Here is a 22940-nt window from a genome sequence, read left to right on the forward strand (position 1 = left end):
CTGTTCTCACAAATAAAAACAATTTGTACTTGCAATAAGTGTCTGCTGGAAACTTTCCTCTTTGCTTAAAGAAAGTTGGCTTTCAGAAGTTTGATTCAGCCTCTAACTTTGCATGTCTGTAACTCGTTTTTGATCATCTAAATTTAGCATATAAAAAGTAGCCTTTTAGGCTGACTTCTGCTAACAGTGTTAACATCAATAGGGATGAAGAAAGATGATGTTCTGATGAAATGTCTGGCGTAATGACTGATGCCAAAACCTCCCTGCTGCTTGGTCCGTGTCACAGCTGATGACGCACATTAACGCTCTCCGTCTACTTCACTGATGTCTCACCTTGATTGTAACTAGTTCAATGACTAGTTTATGAGGCAGCGCTCACAAACACGTTGCTCCTCAGCAGGCTCCAGGATGTTCAGCAAATCAGGAGAACACTTGAGATGCCTGAACTAATATTGCTTGTTTCAGTGAAGGGCTCAACTGGGAGTCTGTGTAACAGAGAGTTTGTAGTGACATACTGGGACATATAACAACCGACTGCTTAAAATCTTGCTTTGAAAATTACTAACAGCTTTTTTTTTTTTTTTTTTTGTAGTTAGTAATGAGTAATCTTCTTGACAACAAAGAATATGTGCAGACTGGGAAATTCCCGTTTTGGTTGTAATATCTCTATAAATCTGATCTGAGACATGCAGTCTTCATTTAAAGTATCAAATCCCATTAAAAACATGAGGATGCAAAGGTGACCAGCAAGTCCTCAATTCACCTCGGCTTATGTGCAACAATGTTTATAAATGAGGTCCCTCTGGAAATATTGTGAGGAACTACTGAGAACGCAATTTGATAAACATTCACAGACGTTTTTCTTCCAAATCCTGGGGTGTAGAGTACGTTTTTTTTTTTTTTTTTTCTAGAAGCAAGGTGTTATTCCTTCCAGCTCATCAAACGAGCAAAGCAGTGTAAACACAGAGGCGTGTGCCCTGAGTCTGACGAGGAGCTTCTCAAAGAGATCGAAAATGCAGTCAGACTTCTTTCAGAGTAAACCGAATTCGTGCCGCTCGCAAGTGTATGGACAGAATATGTCCCCCGCTGTGAAAGTGCGGCTCTTTCGTGTGTTTGAAATGGCATTTTTACAGACAGCGCAGTTTCTTGCTCAGAGACATGAGCCAAATGGTGTGGGGGATGCATAAACAAGGATACATTCATTGTTAGAATTAGTCACTTTAAAGCAATTGTTGATAATCACGAATCATTAATTATAATAATTAGCTTTTTCACTTAATGCCACGCTTTGTTTTTATCATCGGCTGCACAGAAAACAAAACAAGGTCACATTCACAGAATCTAATACTTAAGCTATCTTGTATAGTCCTTGATAAAATTCCACAGACATCAGCTTGATGGTTAAACACTGTAATCTGGCACTCAACTATGGGAGGGTGTGAATCCAAATGGAAGCGTGAGGCGATGTTACGCGCCAGCTATTTCTGGCCTGTGGGCATTGTTCAGTTCAGGTAGTATCTCTCGGTAATTGCCTCACAGATCAATTTGTCACACACGTGCTCGAAGCACAGCAACCAAACTGAGGAGTGGGAATGCAGATTTTGTCAAGCTTTTAGACTGTGTGTAACATTTCTTACCAGTGGTATTTTAAATCTGGTGTACAAATAACGCCACTTGAGTATTTGATATTTTCTCACAACCCACATTGTCTATGTGAATAAATGCTTGGTCACCAGTAAGTATCCAGCTCATCTCAAAGACGGTGCAGAGGAGGGATGTCCTCTGGGGTCACATAAGGGAATCCCAGCTGAAGGATGGACTGAAAATTTCACTTTATTAATACCCTTGTGGCCCTAAACGTCCGGACTTTCCTGCCATCCAACTTGCATGTCTGCTGGTTTGCCATGACACCGGGCTGCCCATGGAAGGGCAGGGGAGCATTTCTTCTCATGAACTTCTCATTTAGAAATCAAATATGTAAAATTATTTGCAATATGAACGTCAACTCATCACACAAAAGTCTTTTTTTTTTTCTTTCTTTTTTAATCCCAACACATAAATTATGACGTTGATACTCTAAGATAACTTGCTACGGTTTATGTGACGGTGTTTTCCGTGAGGTTTCATCGCTTAAAAGTCAAGAGAGTCTTTACTGTGCAGATTCTATTTGACTCGGTCTCGAATCTTAAGTTAAAAAGAGGCAAACAGTCTATCAAACTGATGTTAAAACACAAACAGCAAAACATTCTTGCAGGTGCTTCGTATATTTCATTATTCAGGTCATCTGTTTAGTACATGTAGTCCTAAAATACGTTGCTGTCATGTCTTAGACTTTCTTCAGTAGCAAGAAAATAGTGATTTATTTTTTTTTAAACTGTGTCACCAAGCCCCAGTTGGGTTTGGAGCTGTGAATCGCTACCGGGTTTGAACATCATTAATATTTACAAACCACTGCAGTCTTTTAACAAATTTTGTGTAAATCTTGTGCCAGATGACAAAAAATTTCAGAGAAATCAGGAATTGAAGTATTTATGGGCATGGTTGAATCATTTATGAGCGTCATCTCAGCAGGTAATAGGCTAACCCAAATTCTGGCTGCAATTGAATGTTTCTTGCTCTTATTTTGTGCTTAAGTGCAGCTGATCACAATTTCAATACATACAATTAGAACGGCACATTTCGACGAAAGGGTGATCACACAGAATTTCCTTTTGAACTTCCATTGTGCGTTTACATCCACAAGACCCAATTCAGCCTTAAACATTAGAAAACTGTGTAAAACTGTCTAATGTAATCTCAAGTCAAGTTCAAATTGTCCTTTGTCACTCAAATTGTGTTAGCTGTTACATTATCAAAGTATCAAATTTACTCAAACGTCTTTTGTGATGTCTTTTACGCTTTAAGTTACAACCCAGATAAAGAATTCTAACAGTTCAACTCAGAGAAGCTCACATTATTTACACACCTACAGGCTGATCCATATCACCATATACTGAAAATCAACTGCAGACACAAGGTACACATACCCAGATCCCAAAAGGTGTGGCAGATATCTGCAATGAAACATTGCATGACGACACATCCATCCTCCAAGTTCTACTGAAGAGAAGTAAAAAAAAATAAATAAATAAAAATACAATCATTATCACATCACAAGGCCACTGGATTCAAAGCTGTGTCCTTGATTAAAACTCACAGTGCTCGCTCTAGCACCAGACAATAGCAGCCAAATCCTCTGACGAGAGAAAAAAATATTCTGTCGGTTTCACTTCCTCCCTTTGTGCCTGTGTGTGTACTGTTCGCAGTGCCTTGCTGCTTAAAATTATTTTTACATGATTCACTCTCCTCTCCCCATTAATTTCAAACCTAGAAATCTGGAAGTCCAATCAGACTCACCTTTTGTTCACAAAGCTGTGAACGTGTTGGCAAAGTGCTGAACTCTGGCACTGTGCAAAAAAGCCAAATGTTCCTTAAGAGCATTCAGTTCAAGAGAGTTATCGTAATCAGCAGGCTGGGCTTTACAAAATACCCACACAGAACATGTGTTTTGTTTGCTTGTCTGTGTGTTGTATTTAGTGATTTCAAAGAATTTGCCATCATCATCCCAACAACTTGACCAGATATTTAATTTTGTGTTTTGTTTAGATTCCAAGAGCCACTTTCAGCCATTTTCAGTTTTTGTCTCCTGAGTGATGACTCACCAACCAGATTAACTTTTGGCATCGTTCAAATCTGAATTACTCAGAGAAGAGACAAGCTATTGACAACTGGTGCAGCTGCCCACCTGCACCAGAGACTTGTCTACCAAATGGACCATGCATAATTAAGATGGTAACCCACAGCATAGGCCTGACCCCGTCACTGCATTAACAATAAGGCTGCCCGGCCCAGGGGCATACTCCACTCTCCCCGTGATGCCCACAAGGTCCCATTATGCTGCTGCCTCACTGTTACTGCGTGGCAGAGCGGAAAGAAAAACGCTTGTCCTTTGACGAGCATTTAGAGATTCTTAGCATCATTTATCTGTTTTATTTCTGAAAAAAATAAAAAATAAAAAAATAATAATAATGTTTCTCAATGTTTTGCAACAGTTAGTTAGTACAGGATGTTGTTGTCTAAAGTGGTAATTGACGTCTTCATCTCCGATCTGCTTGAGGGAAATACCTGAAAGGAATTCAAAGAATCAAAATGATTATTGCTCAGCTTGGACTTTGTGTATTTCAGATTAATATCTGTGCAAGATTTTTTGACCAGGTAATTTTTCGTTAGGTGGTATCCCTCTGATTGGCTGAGAGTTGGAAAATGCACATTAATTGGCATCTGTAGTATGTAAATAAGAAAGTGCTGCAACATGTCCTTGTTTACATAGTTGAATCAATTTATCAGTCTCTGATCAAATTAGTGCTTTAAGTGTTGAGTGGCAGCTTAATAACTCAGATCTAGAGAGCTTCATGTGCCTCTCTTGGTGTTTAAGTCCGAGTTGTTTCCAAGACAGTTTGATAAATTATAGCCAATAATTTTTCAGGGGTTGATGTCTACGTGCCATTTCCCGAAGACGCTGGTTGGACAGGTTACGACGGGGCGCTACCATCGTATGAATACATTTTATAAATCATCCTAAGGAAGCAATGTCCTTTGAAAAGACATCAATCCCCAAACACCCACCATGACAGTAAGTCCATTCCCCCTGATCCATCCCCACGCAGTGCTCTTACAACATGTCCAGATTTTCTGTGGCTTTACTGTTCCCAGCTAATAGCAGCAACAGCTCTGTTAGCGGCATGTGGTGCTGCGTGGCCCGACTGACAAAGCCCACATGAAAGGATGGTGGGAGACAATCATTTCACCACTTCTGCCAGCTCCTGCAGTCTTTGAAGTCGTTGCGCCGCGGACCATTACAGCGAAGAAACACACTTTTGTTTAGCTCCGTGTCATATATCAGCGTTGCTTGTGTATGGCGTCGGCCTTTATGGCTCAGTCGCAATAATACGCAGGAGGTACGTGTGAGTGAGGAGTGTTATCATGCTATCATTAGCATGTTTTTATTTGATCTGCTCATGGTTCTGTTTTGCTGTCAGACTTTTTTTCTTTTCCCAAACCCCCCTAATCCCTGATTAGTACTACCTACACACAGCAACCCACCCAGAAGAACAGCTTGAGTCATCATTATCATGGTTTGAAAAAAACATATATTATTCGCTAACCGCACAGTAGTGAACTAGTCCAATAACCACCCCCCTCCACTCCCTGTCTCCAAGTCACCATGACATCTCATTCATGACAGTACAGGCAAAATGAAATGGCACCAAAATGCGTCAGTGTCTGAAAAAAAAAGTGTTTTCTCATCAGTCATTTCACATTTTTTGGAGCTGCCTCCTCCAATCCTGTGCTCCACGTAGTATAGTTAAGAGGTCACCGACGGAGACATGGAGGGTGTTTTTGACAGTTGCGAGCAATGAGTGGAATGAGCCCATCAGACAGGCCAGGATGGAGTCTGAGGTAAGTGTGAAGGTGGATGATGTCTAGACACAACAAATCAGTCTGTTCCCTTGTTCCTCTGCCTCCACACTTCTCTCTGAAATGCACTCACAGTGTCGGTCCCCATGTGAGTCTTCTGATTGATGTAGCGTAAAAATTTGGACTCGTTGAGACATACTATAGTTCTGCATTAAAGTGGCAGCCAACTCCAATAATCTGCGCTAACAGCAGCTATTTTGGAGGTGCTGGATATGGACGAGACATCCAAAAGTGTACTATCTGCACCACAGAAATCCCATAATTTGTAACATGTCAGTGTTTGGTCTGATCCACGACAGAGTGGTGGAGGATGATGCAATGCAGGAAGGGAGAGAAGGATGATGAAAAGGGGTGATGTGTCCCAGTATTTACAGAGGTTCTTCAACCGGACTGCCTTTCAGGTATCTTGAGCTGCAGCATCAGGCTGATATCGAAGCTTCGCTCTCTTCAGAAACAGCAGCCACAGAGAGCCACGTCATGCTTGTGTATGCATGTAAAAGCGAGCGCATGCGTGTGTGTGTGTGAGATAAATTAACTTTTTTTTCAGCTCTGCAATGAAACAATGGTACATCAATGATGCTAAACCTTCTTCTCACCACACTGACTTGTTTTGTCATCACACCGCTCTCTTATTTTCTCATCCTCTCTAACCTATTCTCAGCCTTTCCCTCCCTCACTCCTCTTCTCTTTTCTGCTGCCCTTCCTTCAGTCCCTCCCTCGCAAACTACTTGCTATTCAGTTCAGGGAGGCTGCAGGCAGCATTGCTCTAGCTCCCCATACTGCTGCTGCAGGACTAGACTTTTTTTTTTATCCCATGCTCTCTCCCTCTCTCTCTCTCTCTCTTTCTGTCTGATAACCAGACATTTCCACACATTTTTTCATTCTCCTGAAACTACGCACCTAAAACCTTGGCTTACCACCTAACCCACTTCATATTCAACCTCCACCATTCGTTTGCTTCTATTCTTAAACCCCCCTTCATCACTGGATGATGCCCATTTACATGGAAGAGTAGATGTTACGTTAAGGAGTCGATCGTAATGTAATTACTGAGGCGTGCTCTCAAACCTTTTGATGTTTTCAAACGTTTCACAATTTTCACCCATTTTTTAGCCTTTTAATTCTTAGCGTATGAAAACTTGGATCACAGCATTAAATCTGTATTTTTCCAGCAGGCCAAAGATTTTATTTTATTTCTTATTTTTTTAGGTGCTGTAAGAGATCATTATCTCCACATGTACTGCTTCCAGGGGAGCTTTGGGTATTTTGTGGAATTCTGAGCCCCTCTAACATCCTTGTTATATTCTGGAGATATCTCTCCAAGTTTGTCTCCAGGCTGGCCCCCAATCACTGACATACCTGTAATTTTTTAGGATGCTTTGGGACGCCTTACTCCCACTGTTAAGAAAGAAATATGGAGGTTGATAGTTCACAGTCCCCTAATGTTATTCTACTGACTGTGACTAAGAGGGATGCATAATAAAGTCTTTATGGTTTGTGTTACCTCCGTCCATGTGAAAAAGGAACGTCTGCATTTTCCTCTTTGAATTGGAAACCTTGGATTCAGTTATAGATCTATCCATTACAAAATGTCCTTACAAATTTCTCTAAATCATTTCTACACATCATCTCTGTTACAACAGTTCTCATCTCACTTCATTCAAGCTAAAAATAAAAGGGACAAAATAATTTCACATCTTTTGAACATGTTTTTTAGTTTTCAGTCTTCCTCCTATTCATTCAATCAGTACCAGCCTCACCTGTCTGCTTCTCCTCCCCACCTGATCACCCTCATTCGCCACTTAGTATATATACCACCAACCTTGTCCCGCTCGCTCTCTGCTGGATTGTCTTTGTGCCATCTGCTTTAGTTCACCAGCACATTGTTCTTTGCCTGAATGTTATTATACTCATGATCGTGTTTTGGCCCTTGTCTGTATTTGTTGGCTTTATTGGATCTTGCCTTGGCGCAGCCCTTAAGATTTTGTTTGCTTGCATGATTTTTTTTTCTAAGTAGAAACTTTTTACTTCTACATTTGCCTCCTCAGTCACGCACTTGTGTCTCAACTGAGAACCTTGACATCTGCTCTTATTACGTCTGACAATCAAAGGGCAAAATGAAAAGAAGGGCATCCAACCAAATGTCCTTCCTGACTGCCCCTATTTCTGCTGCTGCTTCGCTCACTGCTGCAGTTTCCAGTTTTGTGCTTCCTCTTTCTTTTCCGTATGTGGGTTGTTTTTGTCTACCAGTATGTTTACTTGGACTTTTTATTTTTTTTATTGACAAAAATCACTGTCCACTAGGTTAAATCTTAAAATGGTGCATTCATAATTTATTTGCACCAACCTGAGTCTGATGAGGATGTTAACATATGGAGAAGAGAAGGCTGTCCCTATTTGCTAATTTTTGGCAGCTCAATTCCTTCTCAGCACCTTATTTGCACGTCATCTGCCTTGCGCTCTCTCCGTGCCCTGTGTCATTCGCTGCTGTCATCTAAAAAAAAATTAAACATTAATGAAATAAAATAAAATAAATAAATAAATATAATATAAATATAATAATAAAATAGATAATAAAAAAGACCTAAAATGTATTCACCTAAGAATGCACATGCTGAAGTTATGTGTGAAAGCAAATTAGATTTAGGAGAAACAAATACTGAAATACTATATCTTAGTACATATCACTTTAGTCTTCAGTCTACCCATTTAACCAGGTATCCACGCACAAAGGGTGTTAATCTTTCATTCCGCGTCTACCCCATCCCCAACAAACTGCTCATTTTGTACTTGCGATGTGCTTGATGATAAGCCAGATGCTTCATTTCATATCCACAGCCTGCTTGACCATAGATGCTAATAGCCAGTGACAGGCCCACAGCCTAAACCAGTGTAATGAGAGGAGTAAGCAAACGGCATCAGCCATTAAACATAAGAGAGCTTGCGCCAGAAGGTACTCCAGCTCGTCCTCAGGCTGCTCCGTTCTCGGCTGCATTAACTCTAACTGACAGGAGACTGCCAGGTTCAAACAGCACCGTTATAGATACTATGGGCAACCATGTGAGAGGGAAAAAGAGATGACGCTGTCCAATAAGCGGCACATGGGATGTTAGGAGCTTTCCCGAGGCGCCACATGGATACTCTTTCATATTCCCATAGCAAAATTAAAAGATTAAAGAAGTACCAACTCATGTCCATGTGTGCTGCTGCTGCTGCCTGCTGACACTTTTCAGTTACATTGCCATTAAATTCTGATATACATCTCATGTAGACTTTACTGCTGTACATGGTCTGCTCAAAAATATTGACCATATCCCTGATGCTAAATTATTTGCTTACAAATAGAATAATAAGATACATACTTCATTTAATCACAAATCAATAATCTAACAACCATTTAATCAACATGTTTTTGCCACAAAAGTAAGAACGCGACGCAATTAATTATTGTTATACTAGTTAGCAATTTGTTTGGAACTAAATATGCTGAATAAGCACTCTGTTGGTGGTTGGAACTGATGTGTACAAATAATGAAATGCGCTGCACTAACAGTCCTAAAGACACAGATTGAGGACTATTACCTTGGGCCATTATCTCTTTCACTTCTCCTCATTAAAACAAAACAAAACAAAAAAGACTCAACACCTCTGTGCATGTTTTTGAAGACATTAATAGTTTACAGCTTGCTTTTTCGCCAGTGCCTGCAACATCCTTTATTCTATTTGACTGAAAACAGCTGCACACAAAAGAAAAAAAAAACAAATTATCTCAGACAGCCACAAAATAGTGTAAAGTATTGCAACCGCTGCGAGGCAAGGTGTAAAAATAATGTGTCCGGTCAATGTCATCCAAAATTTGTATACAGGGCCGCGCTGTTTAACAATCTGCAACAACTCCCTCCCGTGTAACAAAAATATAATATAAAAGTAAAATAAACGGCCAAGTTATGTCCGCGTCCCCAGTTTGCTCATGCCAAATCCATTTTTGACCAGCATCATGGGAGTTATTACCTTCAATGTACATCATAACCTTTTATCCAGCACTTACCTGATGGCTGGGAAGAATAATCTTGCCTTGTGTTGCAAGTGAGAATGTGGTAATGGCAATCTGTATGTCTTAGTGCTGTGGTAGATCGGTGACCTATCCACACTGGTGCTACACCCTCTGGTCTTCACGTATGGACGGAGGGAAAAACAATACAAATCCCATAATGTTCCCACCTAACTTTAGCTTATTTATTTGTTAGCTATTTTGACCTCCCGCGCTGGTTTTTGTATAAAACCCACTGACACATGCACTACCTACAAGTGATGCTTCTGTGTTTACCTGCACTGGCATCAATTTCTGTTCTATGCTGCTCTGTCATCTTATTTCCAGAAAAGAAAAAAAAGAAAAAAGACAGAAAAGTAATTCTAATCAGAGCTGCTTTATTTTTCCTTTTCGGATTTCGTCAGCTGCAGACGTTGTTCCATTATTTCTGTGTCACCATCCTGTAATCAAACTAGCTGATAGCCACTGCTGCACCTCTTTAAGTTCCACTCAATGAGAACGAGTCAAATTGGCCCATTTCTGGCACTACAGCTGAGGGAGCACAACTTATCTTAATGAGCATCTAGCTACCCATTATCTGCTGGTAACCCAACCAACATGTTACCACTATTATCAGCCCCACAACCCCGGCTTGCTCACACACAAGCACTTTCTCACCCTCTTGTTATCAGCTTGACTTCCCCTTTAAGCCCGCTGCAGACTGTGTAACCACATTGGACAGTAATTGTACCTCTCGCTCCTGCCTAATTGAATTGACAACGAGCCGGAATTGATATCATTTAACACATTGATCTTGGGAGACAATGAGACAGGATGCCTCATACTGCCCCCCGCCACCTACCACCACCACCACCTAACCACAGCCAACGCTGCTTTTCCTCCTCCACCTGTCTGTCATGTTCTTCCCTCTGATGTGTGATTTGATTAGTTTCAAGGGGCATGCAAAGATGTAATGCCTTTGAAGGCAACAGAAAATATTGATTGACTGTCTGCTTATTACATTGTGGGGAGAAGTGAAAAGCTTTGGACATTTACTCACATAGTACTCACAAATACAGTAAAACAAGTAAAAACAACTGTCTGGATTAAGAAGTAAAAAAAATTTTAAATCCATGGCAAATCATTCAGCTATTGAAAAAGCATTGAAGCCACCAGACTTGTTCACCTATATTTGAAAAAATATATTTATTTTAAATCTGAATATGAAAGGGAAAAGGTAAATGAGCATAAATGAAATGAGGCACCGCTCCACGTTACTCTGCTCGCACAGATGCACACAACTGTATGTCTTAGTCCAGCACAACTTTGAGGTTAGGAATAAAGTGAAGCAGTTTGTGCTGAAGTACAACAGCGAATTACACAGCTTACTTTGGGGAGGGCCGGAGAGACCGACCGTGCTCAGGGCCCTGAGCCGTTCTGCGAGCATGCACCGTCCGCCCAGCGTCTCCTGAGTGGACAAGAACAACTCTGCTGCGACTGCTTCCATTATCCTGCCACACTAGATGCTTATTTTCAGACACCCTCCTCCATCTTCCTCTCTCCAACAGGGAATGAATGAGCACACAGCAGGGGGTGGAAAATAATGGATGGGGACAGTAACGAACATTGTCTGCAAAACTCCACAGGGACTTGTGTTTACTAGAAAAACCGAACACGCACATTCCATTATGTGGAAGTCGAAACTAAACAACCAACAGGCCACACCTGGATGGAAATGAAATGAAGTCAAATAGTTTCCACATGGAATAATGCAAAGTTATTTCTCCCTTTGTGGCCCCCACACCCACACACAGACACACACACACACGCACATGCACACATCAAAACATAGTTGATGAATATAAGGCTGATGCATTGACTAACCTATGATTCATCAGTGTGGACTTCCTTGTGTATAAAGTTTGTGATGGGAGGAATTCATGCATAGTGTTTTTAATTGGAGTTTTTATTTATTTATTCATTTATTTTGCAGAAAACCCATCATGAGTAATACGTATTGTGTTGTGTTTCGAAGCAGTAGAAGAGAAATGACAGTATAAGAAAATGTATTTTTAGTTAGCGGTCTCTGACTAATTGTAATTAGCAAGCTTTACTGCATTTGAAGACACAAAATCACACAATGACCTGACACAGTTAGAAGAGTTAGTTATTGGAAAACAGGCACACCAGTAGCTATTGCTTAGTTGTAAGTGGGAGCTCAAAATAACAGGTGCTGGGTTTTTTCCCTTTAGACTGACATCATTGTGAAGCTTTAATCTCCTTGACTCAGATTAAAGTGTTCAGAGTTTTTGAGAAACAAAACAGCTGGGGTTTCTGATTCCAGAAAATGAAACAAAAAATAAAAGAAAGGAAATAATGCACGCACACAAAAGAAAAAAAAAAAAGAATGCACACCAATTTTGTCTGTTCATCTTATGAATAATAATAAGAGGTGTTTTTTTTTTTTTTGTTTTTTTTTTTTGCACCATTGAAAGCCTGACCATTTTCTCTCCCTGGCAGTTCAATTAAGGTTGTCGGTTGCACATAAAATCATGTGAATGTGTTTGAAGTGTTCTCAGAAAGGTTTTCAGTTAAAAGCCATTTTATTTTCCTGGTGGGTATCTTTAATCCTGTCCATCCCTCTGGTACCTTAATGACACATTAGGCTCTTTAGGCAGCACAATGACTTAAAGTTGCCTTGCTTTGGTGTAGATGAGCATGTCTGTTTGTTGCCATCAAAGTGTGAGAGCTTGTATGATTGTGTGGCACATCGTCTTTGCCTCCCTCTCTGTCAATCAGCAACAGCCTCAAAGCGACTCCATGCATGTTTTACAATCATGATGTGCATGCCCAAAGAACAAGCACATATGTGTGCTCGTATCTTAGCATGACATGTATCTAATCAGATCTCACACAGATTGGTCACATTTTGAGTGCCTGTTTTCTCCTCTTCGATTTGGTGCATTGCTTTAAAAAAAAAAAAAAAAAAAAAGACTGCATTGTGTGGTTGCTATGAGAAGAAGGGGTGACTAACTGTAGTATGAGCTCAGAGACAAATTACTCATTGCTAATGTTTAACTTCCATGTGAAAGAAAACGCATGCTAGATGAGCCTTGGCCAAAGGCGATCCAGCAATGCATTAACCAGAGAAGAGAATCATATCTGTTTTTATGGCTGTAGGCTCTTTTCGTTGAGCAGCACTGCCACAGCAGTGACCTTGCACACATGTGAATTCAGTACGGCACTTATCCATGTTGAAACACACATTGAACTCAAAATGAGGAAAACGCTCAGATGTTCCTGTTGTTTGTCATCAAGCTGGTGTCTCCCTGAATTTTACGTTTGTTTCGGTTTTTTTTTGCCAGATACAAGAAGAGAAAGTGGGTTTTGACCAATAGCCTTTGCCATTCAAAGGGGTCATCTCTCACTGCTATTTGTACGGGAAGGACACTAAAGCAGTTTGCTGAAGCTCACATACTGAACAAATACAACCTTTAAAAGGTAGAGCTTGGGTTGTCAATGTCAACATTTTGTGGGCCTGAGTTTACAGTTGTGTCCCGACCCTCGGCTGCTCTCTCCATGCAAGATAGGAGGCATCTTTAAAACTAATGTGGAGACGGTAATTTTACAACCCAATAGCAGCCAAGGCATTGAAAGTGACAATCAATGTTAACCTTGTGGTGAATCAACTACGAGGTGGGTGTTTGATGGGGTCTCTTTTAGTTTTCTGTGACACAGAGATAGGAGCCATTCGGTTCCACTCAATTATTAAAAGGGCAGGACAACAGTGCGTCAACACGGAGATAAGAACAGCATTTTGTGTCTCATTAACCAGGATAACGACTAAATAACTTTTTTTTTTTTCTTAAAATTCTATTGTCCTGGAGCAGTGGTCAGTTTGAGAGACAGGGAATGGATGAATGGTGGAGCCATGTCACCAGGTATGAGCATTTTGGGTGGTTTGCCCTCATGCTATGCCTGGCACAGCTATCAGTCGGTTGCCTGGTGACAACACAAATAATTGTGTATGCTGGTGTTGCTTTGACAGAGGATCACTGGCTTGCAATCTGTTGATCGTCCAGCTAACTATGTTTTCCCCCTGCAAAAATATTATAGGAGGCTCTGAGCCTCAGTGATTCACCTCGAGTGGTCCGTACAGCTGCAATCTGGGTTTGAGTTCAAGCCCAGCCCAAGGCCCTTTTGCAGCAAATCACCCCCCGCCCCCACTCTTCCCACAGCTATGAGAAGTTTTCTTTTTTTACCCAGCAGAATTGGATGCTTGTCTTTTTGTGTACAAAATGAACTGAACCATCCATAACAATTAAAAAAAAAGAAATAAAAGAAAAAAAATACATATATATACTGTATATAGGTGAAATTATCAATATTTTATGTGCAACTCCGCTTTCAAACCAGAGATGGAACCCACTTATTCATTTGGCAGTTGTCAAAATAAAAGGACACGGCAATTAACATGAATGATTATTTGTAGACCTTTAGTTTGAAGTCTGGTGGCATTTGACTTGATGCAGCGGTTGATTGAGAGGACCTGAAGAAGGGTGAGCAGCACAGCAGGGAAGAGAAACGGCGCTCATTCTTCATTTACATGACCGAGGACATGATTAAGCTAGGTCCCAGTTTCCACACCGTATATGTTGCTGATGTTTAAAAAAGGGCTAGATCAGAAAAACATGTGATAACATATTTGTATTTGCCCAAGCAATTGTGACCTTTTTGATGAAACGTATGATGTGTTGTGGTAGTAATAAAGGTTGACGCGCTCCCTGTTGTAAAAATAGGCAACAGAGGGGATTTGCATGAATGGTGCATTCAGAAGGGCCCGTTTGGATTGTACTACTTTCCACAGTGGTACACACACAGGGACACAAATATATGCACTTCTCTGGAGAGATCAGATTCAAGGATCATTTATAAGTGTCCTGGAGCAGAAATGATTTGCTCCAAGACACTGACAGCATCTTTCTGACCTCCACACCAAGCTACCAAGTTAGACAGTGAAAGTGGAAATCCAATAACTGTAGTCGTATAGCTCACCTCAGTCCTCTCTGTGGTTTCTGAGCAAAAAACAGTAGAGCTTGTAAACGCTAAATTAAGCGCCTAGGTGCCATAACTGAAGAGCAGAGTCTATTCCTTGGCCGGGCATTTCACTGGACACAATTGGAAGTGTTCCTGTGTGATGGGAGGCGGGCGATCCTGCCCTTGCATTTTCCTCGGCTACCTACTGGCCGGTCAGGATGCTTGTAAACCGGAGGGCAGGGAAATCTGGAATAGCAGAGAGCTCTGTGCTCTGTCCTCTCCCAGCGAAACGCCCCGCTGTCAGGTGAAAAGAAGCAGCTGGTGACTCCATGTGTATCAGTAGAAGCACGTGGTAGTCTACACCCTCCTAAAGCCATCGGTAGGAGCTGGCAGTGACAGGGAGCAGGGCGCATGGGGGAATTGGCGACTACGATACTGATACATGCCAGAAAGCCTAGTTGCTAGGTAACATGTCAAACTGTTTGAGTTCTGTTTACACTGACGCTGGTCAAACATTTAGCTGACTCAACATGTTAAGTGATGAAGTGATGTTTTGGGTTTTTGTTTTTTTTTTTTTTTTGGAACTGGCAAAATTTCAGCAAAAAATTATTTTACTGATCTACGACTGAAACGTTGCAAATAAGCAGTTTGTTTAATTGAATTCTACAGTCAGAGAGTGCAGGCTCCACTTCTCCCGCTCCTAAACACCAACCTCATCAGATAGATGTTCAAAGATTTTGTCTTGCTTCCAATCTAAGTACCTATCTATCTAACATATATACACCAACGCCCACTTGTACACTTTACACTGTGAAATATGTGACGTTGGGGCATTTGTTGTCACTTTTGAGTAACATTTGTTGTCACGACAGTAACATGGTGTTTTATTTCTTTTCACAGACTGGAAGGAAAGAGAAAGGTGACCCTCTGAACTCAGCCATTGATAAAATGACCAAAAAGACCAGGGATCTGCGCAGACAGGTGAGTGCATTATTTCATGCCTCCACATTGCCATCATTCTGTCAAATTCTGAGTATTTACCTCACCTCCATAAAGGAGGACAGAGGAAACACATGAAACTTTTTCACGTTGAGTCTACTGTACATTGGTGCATCTAATTTCCTACTCTCTGTGTGTGCCCCCTATATATACATATATTTATATTAGGGATGAGCTGGGTATGAGTGCCGTGTAAGTATTTTGAGTCAGTATCTGTGCTCGGACTAAAGGAAAATATAGACAGAGCGCACCGTGTCATACTTCAAAAGTCACGGCCACCGAAGGGGAAAACCATCAGCGGCACAGTTTAGAAAGCACCGTCCAGTAGTTAGCTTAGAGCATTTTTTCAACGTCAGATGAGTATTTTAACATGCTAGCTGTACCGGAGAAGAAACGGTAGAATGAGCTCACATATTCGGGTCTTTCTCATTGTCCCTTCTGTTTGCCTTCATTTTCATGAAGAAATGATCGCACTGAATAACCAGAGGTGACAAACATTGATATTTACGCCTGCCTGCCCCACTCTGTGGGGTTATGGGGGTGAAAACTTGATTGGTAACTGAAGCAGTGTTTGTATGACTGACAGGGCTGGCTGCATGCAGCCCGCATCACATTTCTCATTCTCGCTGCTTCTGGTCAAGTGTTTTTCTGGTCAGCTTGCTCTTCTTACCTTGGTGTGAGAGAAATGCTGTAAATAAAAATATTTTGAGGCTTACAGTAAATATAACAACTTCTGATCTACCCAAATCAATTTTAGGCTTAAAAATACAACTTTTGTATAAGCCTCGCCCACTTCGTATAAGTCCCGCCCCTTCCAAGTACGACTACGGATACAGATAATATAGATGGTTGAACAGATACAGATAGTGGTGTACTCGCTCATCCCTAATATAGAAACATGCAATGTATAAATCTTGCCAAATTTGCTGGGTAGTTTTGACGTTAATGTATTTGATGGGTCCTTTTTAAGCAGCAGGATTAAAGCTGTGAAGAGTAAAAATGGCAGGTGGAGGAGGGTGTATGTGGAATTGATCAAATGAAAACACCAGCACCCGTGTTTGTCCTATTTAGAAAACAGATCACATAGTGGAACGCGTTTTTAATAGTTTTTACTCGACAATGGAGGCCTGTGGCACAAGAAATGAGCTCCGATGAATCAGGCTTTGACGACAAATGTAGTCGTGCTTAGTTGGATCTGTTTTTTGTTGGTTTTAGTCATTTCTTGGCAATTGTAAACTGTGAGAAATCTATGTAAGTCATAATAAATTGAATATTGCCAGACTTAGCCTTTTGATGACCTCATACCAAAAATTCTCAAAGCGCAACTGAAGTGTTAGCAGCTTCACACAAAGATACGTATTATACAAATGAAAATGTCCCACAATACTTAATAGTCAACAGTATTTTCAAGCAACAGGCCCGGAGCATGTACTTAAAATGAGCTTCACTGCCACCAGTGCTTGATATTCATTCATATATACATTAAGGATCACAGGGCTTCAATTATGTGCTTTGGGGTTGCCAGTAAAAGGTTCAACAAATGGAGCTACAGGACATTTAACTGGAGCTCACACCTGAAACACAAACATGGTAACCTCCACAGTCTGAAGCACTGGCAGAACAACCATGCGTGTCCTCTCTCCTTTTTATACCGTGCCTTCATCACAGCAGAAGTTCAAGATTGCATTTCATACTCTGCCAAAGTTTTTAGCGAACAATCAAATATATTTCAGACATTCAGTCATATCGATCTCAGTTCTGCACTTGATCACGGAAATTCAGTATACTTGTATCAGGGGGCTACAGTGAAATTACCATTCTAATTCAAAGAAATCTACCCTGACAGTGAAGAGTGAGCAGACGATTCATCCTGTGAACACAGCGCCAGAACTTAAGAGCAAAATGTATTTATTTTTCATCTTCACTGCAGACCAGAAGGTAGTGCTTTCCACTGTGTGCAGAGTGTGAAAAAAATGTTGACGCCGCACTTAAGAAGAGCACACACAGAGTGTCTGTTGATATAGCACAATTGTTCAAGCATGCTTCTAAGGTACTATGTCAATTCTGGTCAACTAGAAACCTAAAGTCTCAATGATTTGCGCTGTACATCTTGTAGTAAAATCTGGAGTAGGCTTAAATAGGTATCCTGCCCCAGAAAATGCAAAGTCATTCATAAACCATCAAGACATCTCTGGAGGTCCCTGAATACACTTTCTCTCCCAAATAATCCTGTCAATGCAGATTTTTTTTTTTTTTTTTTTTTTTTTGCACTTTGGAAAAATTGACAATAGCAAATTGCTCCACAGAGTAGCAGTGCTTGTGTCCTTTCTGACCTCTAAAGACCGAGGGATCGTTCCAGATGGGAGGGCTATAAGTCTCCCTCCCTTCAGGCACGTGGTGGGGCTGCCTGGCAGGCGGTACTCACTCTGACAGGATGTTGTATTGACTCAGGGGTTGGCTTGACAGAATGGGCGGTCTGTTTGAGCTTTGAGTTTGGATGGGAGGGCAAACCTGCAGCACACATACAGGCATTATACAGACCTGTGATACTGTAATGATGCAAACAGGTTTTTTGTTGTTGTTTTTTTTTTTTTTGAGTGTAGTGCGTCAGTGGGACACACGCGACCTTCCTGAGGGGAGGAGCGCCGTTGTGGGTTTGAGGATTTAAGTCTCTGTCTACCAGGAATAGGCGGGATCAAATATGTGTGCAAACAAACACATATGACAGACAGCGTTTGTGAAATGGGAGCAGGTAAAACTGAACAAGCCTTCTGACAACACCGCCAGGGACACACGGCATGTTCTTTTTTTTTTTTTTTGTTTTTGTTTGTTTTTTTTTTCTTTTATGCAGTTCTGTGTACATACAAGACAATCTTAAGCTGCTATCCAGGGCAAACTCTGTCGACATCAAGCGCGTTGTTCCCACTCCCATTTTGTTGTTTGATAAAATGTAAATTCTCACAACTCAGTCTGATGGAGACTTGCTAGAGAAACATAATCATGCAGGTAGAAAAGTATATTTTTCACCCAAACAGGAGACCACAAGGAGGAGCATTTCGATGTTGAACCAAACTCAATGACACTAAAATTATCTACTCACAACCAGAAGTTATGGCGGCCTCCACCCACAATGATTATAGGGCTGATTTTTATTGACAGTAGACATTGATTCATCTCCACTTCTTGACAAGAGACCTTCACTTATCACTGCTGTGTGCACTCAGAGATGCACCCTCCGTTATGATTTTCGCTTCTTCATGAAATTGTTTTGATATTTAATTTTTTTTTTTTTTTTTACTTTTTTGTGCAATTTTAAGGGCAAACTGAGGAACAAATTGGAATTTCCATATGTATCTACCAGACAGGCCAAAAGAGAAACGCACTGTGTGATCCCCTGACAGCATTAAATTGAGACAGCAAACAGCAGATTAGGAGATCTTGTCTTTACCTAAATCTTCATCTCCATAAGGCCCCTTATGCCTTAGCAGACTTCTCACAGCAGGTGAGTCTCTGCTTTCCTGCTGTACATCTGGCACTGGCAGCAGCAGGCCTCCTTGCATGACCCTCAGGTACATGCTATAGGCAGCATGATAATTTCTCCGTAATGAAAATAATAATAAAATACAACTTAATGTGCCATGTTGTGCTGAAGAAAACACCAACATTTAGGACATACAAATGTGTTTGTTATGGTTATGCAACACGCAGAGTCTGGTAGACAAGTAAACAAAAATCAATGAAGAAGTAAAATAAAATCTATTCTAAGTTGACCAGATAGGCCTTAAAGAGGGGCCACAATAGATGAAGTATGATCCCATTCCTTCAATCTTTGAATGGGCAGCAGACAGGAAAGAGGTATTTCTGGCTCAAGAACAAATAAATATAATTACAGTTAATTAAACAAGAAGACGTAAAAGCCCGGATAAAGTTATCCACCACAGGGAAAAGGGATTTAAAATGTGTCATTCTGGAACTGTTGAATGTAGAAAGCAAAACTGCACAGCCATTTTAAGCTTCCCATCAAAACAGAGGGCCAAACAATTATCTCTCCTGGCTTCGCAGCTATAGGCCGTGCGTATAAAACCAAAGAAATAATGCAATCAATGGAAGTCTCGTTGTGCAGCTAAAGTTACTTGACCTAAGGCACAAGGCATTTTGTCCAGAGAGTTTTATACAGAGATTTTGCCTTCAGTAGAAGTCAATCCTGAGTTTAAAGTTGGACATTTTCTCCCTAATGTATGCATCTTGTATTTGTAGTTTATATGGTTAAGAGGGGCAACCTTTTGGAAAGCACTGAAAACCTTAAACTTACAATTGCAGCTCACTGATGATGTGTAACTAAAAGTGGAGGATAAAATGACCTACTTCAGATGAAATTTCTCTGGCAGGGTTAGAATAAGAACAGAGCATTCAACTCAATTCCAGTATGGCATGTAACTGAAGGGTGAAGATGTTTTTGTTTGATCTGAACAGTCCACGTTGCACAGGAGGCCACAGGATGTTCAGTGAAAGTGAAATTTATTCGGTCCACAAAAAAATATTTGGTGCAAATAATTGGCAGTAACAAATATAAATTTAATTACAGTTGGACATGAAATCAACTGAGCTTTGAGCTCATTTTCTGATAAGAAACTTGACACCCCAGATGAGACGTCTTGACAGATTAGATGAATAAAATGCCAAGCAAAGTTAATTAGTAATCCCTAGATTTGTCTAGCACAGTAATAAGCCCATCAAGTCAAGCTTGCAATTCACACTGTTGGAATTGGTTTAAAATAGCAGTCAGTTTTTTGAGTTTGCTTGACTCATTATCATGACAATTCGAGAAATGGAGTATAAATTTCTATACTTTCACCTTTCAGCACAAGATTATTTACAAATCGCTGCCATATATATGCTCACTCTTTCGACCACATCTTATTGTCCGCTCCTCAAATCAGTCATACACCAAGAGTTAGCTGAGGAAGTGAGCCTGACCATCAGGCCCGCAATAGTCCTGTGCAGAAAGGAATTAACAGGTAAAGTAATGCTTTGGAATTCAGGCCCGCTTGCTCAATATGTTACGAAACTGGGCCTAATTTCAGCTGAAAGAGGCTGACGTTTATTTGCTGTAAATACACCTGCGATAACGTGACTCTCTTCGATAATCAGCGTTTCTAGTCTTCTATGAACTTTTTGTACAGATAAAATGCAGTTCATAATAGAGGTCTTCGATCCAAAGAGGTGATGTTCCCTAAAGTTGTTCTAGTTTCTCCGTAACAAAGAGTATGAGTAAAACATGCATTCACGCAGTTTTTACCTTTTGGCCTTTTTGAGAGTTTTGTACAGCTGACGGCACTGAGGAGACTTTTTTATGTCAGATAAAAAGAGTCTTTAAGTGGACAGAAAGAAATAAAATAAATAATAACAAACACAAAACAAATGGCTGTTCAACTCGTTTGGCTGAACCTGAGGTTTTGAAAATCTTTTACATCCACTGAATTAGTATTCACTTAGTAAGCAACCAGACAAATTGGTTGGAAATGAGCCATGTGTTCCATCCCCTGTCAGTCTGTCTTAAATGGATGCGTCTGTCAAGTCATCTCTCTGGGCTTTCTTTTGACTGATGGCTGATTCCAAGGCTCCGTACAGCACAACTGCCTCACATATATCTCCTTGTCTTCGTATCCCTCTCGACCTGCTTTGGGATGTTGAAATCATTTCCATTTCTGCCATTAGTTTGTTGATTACTACAGCTGTTTTCGATTTTTGAAGGTTATCGTGTTAAGGAGGAACAGCTGCCATCAATCCCGTCAGCTGCATCTCTTTGTTTAGACCGACAATTCAAGATTATCCACGAATCTTTTCGATCTTTCTATGCAAAACGTTTGGAGGCTACTCATTAAAGTTTCATTAGCTAAATTATTGCTAATTCCCACTTATCTCAGAGAATGGCAAATACACAGAAGGTTTTGGAGGCAGCCTGTATTGTTAGCCAAACCAATACTTAAAGATGTATTAGCATCATTGAAGATAATAACATAATCCAAAGTGTGAGTGGAAGCAAAATACTACATGAAGTCGAACTTTAAAATCGTTATTATTGTTAATTTAAATACGGCCACTTCTATATGAAACAGCTGCTCATGAACGTAAACCTAAGAACATTTTCTGGAGGTTCCTCTTAGCTCGCAGACTTTTGATTTTACAACTCGTAACTGTGCTGTTATGGTGTGTTCTTAGCGATCTCATCACGGTGAGTTTCAGATGCAGCCAGCAGGTTTTTAAGTGAGTGCAATGTGCATTTTACCTACCAGTGCCGGGCCGGCAGCTGTTTTCAGTGAAAGACATCTGGTAAACCTGCAGTGCTTTAACTGCTCATCACCAAACAGCTGAAGTAGAGGTTAGCAACTAGCTGGCGAACATAGAGGAGCTTTTTCCAGCTATGGAGCCGTAATAATTCTACCAGTAGTGGTCCCAAACAAAAACCAAAAGTTCAAGGAGGGAATCCTGGGCTGGTGGTGCTAAAATGTTCCACTAGTTAATGTTCAATGTTCAGTATTTCTGTGTTGTTTTCACATCTTATATCTGCAGACAACAGCTTCCATTCACAAAAAAGACATCACACTGTAAAATGGCTTGAGTACAGTAACGGGCCAAGTTTACAGAATCAGAACCACAGCACCACCAACTGAGTTTGTTCACAAAATCCTGTTTTCAAACACAATGTAGTTCCAAGTAAGTTCTGACAACGCATCATATATGCTTGTCCTCAGCTTCATGCTTCAAGCTTTGCAGTTTTAGTAAATCTGACACTTGAGACATCCCTCGTATATATTATTTATATATATATATATATATAAATATATGTAGGGTTATCGTCAACCTTTTTTCAGCATGAAGCAGGAGAAGAGTGTCCGTTCATCTCACAGTATTACCACCAAGTGAATGCTCTGCTACCTTTAATGTTGTTAAACCGTCCTAATAATCCCTGGCCTTTGTCCCGTAATAGTTTCACAGCTGCCACCACTGCAAACACACATTTGATTTGTCCTTTTCATTCTTGGTTTGTTTTTTCTCACATGTTGCTACACATGAGAGCTGCTGTTGAGTGTCATTTGTAGAGGATTTTTTATATATATATGTTACAGTGGATATCATTTGGAGTCAGAGGATCGGAGCGATACATTTGCTTACTTTTAAATGATCACTCCCTTAAGGGTGCATTCATTTTTCAATTAGACAATAAAATAAAATAAATAAATGTCAAGAACAGTCCTCCCTTGGGAACACAAGAACTTACATGTGAAAACTCCTTGTTTTTTAGACTATTACTTTGGCCAGTGCTTGACTTTGCTTTAATTAATTGAAGGCTTTG

At 40.5% G+C, this 22940-nt stretch overlaps 1 protein-coding gene across 1 annotated transcript in view; it reads left to right on the top strand.

The window, feature by feature from the left end:
* Positions 1-22940, top strand: part of ctnna2 (catenin (cadherin-associated protein), alpha 2) — a 265719-nt gene that overhangs the window by 170136 nt on the left and 72643 nt on the right. Inside the window, exon 8 of the mRNA XM_029497289.1 lies at positions 15485-15565. Coding sequence (XP_029353149.1) covers positions 15485-15565 — 81 coding nt within the window. The remainder of the gene's footprint in view (positions 1-15484; positions 15566-22940) is intronic.

This window comes from Echeneis naucrates, chromosome 1, assembly GCF_900963305.1.
Source record: "Echeneis naucrates chromosome 1, fEcheNa1.1, whole genome shotgun sequence".
In the NCBI taxonomy this organism is placed as follows: Eukaryota; Metazoa; Chordata; class Actinopteri; order Carangiformes; family Echeneidae; genus Echeneis; species Echeneis naucrates.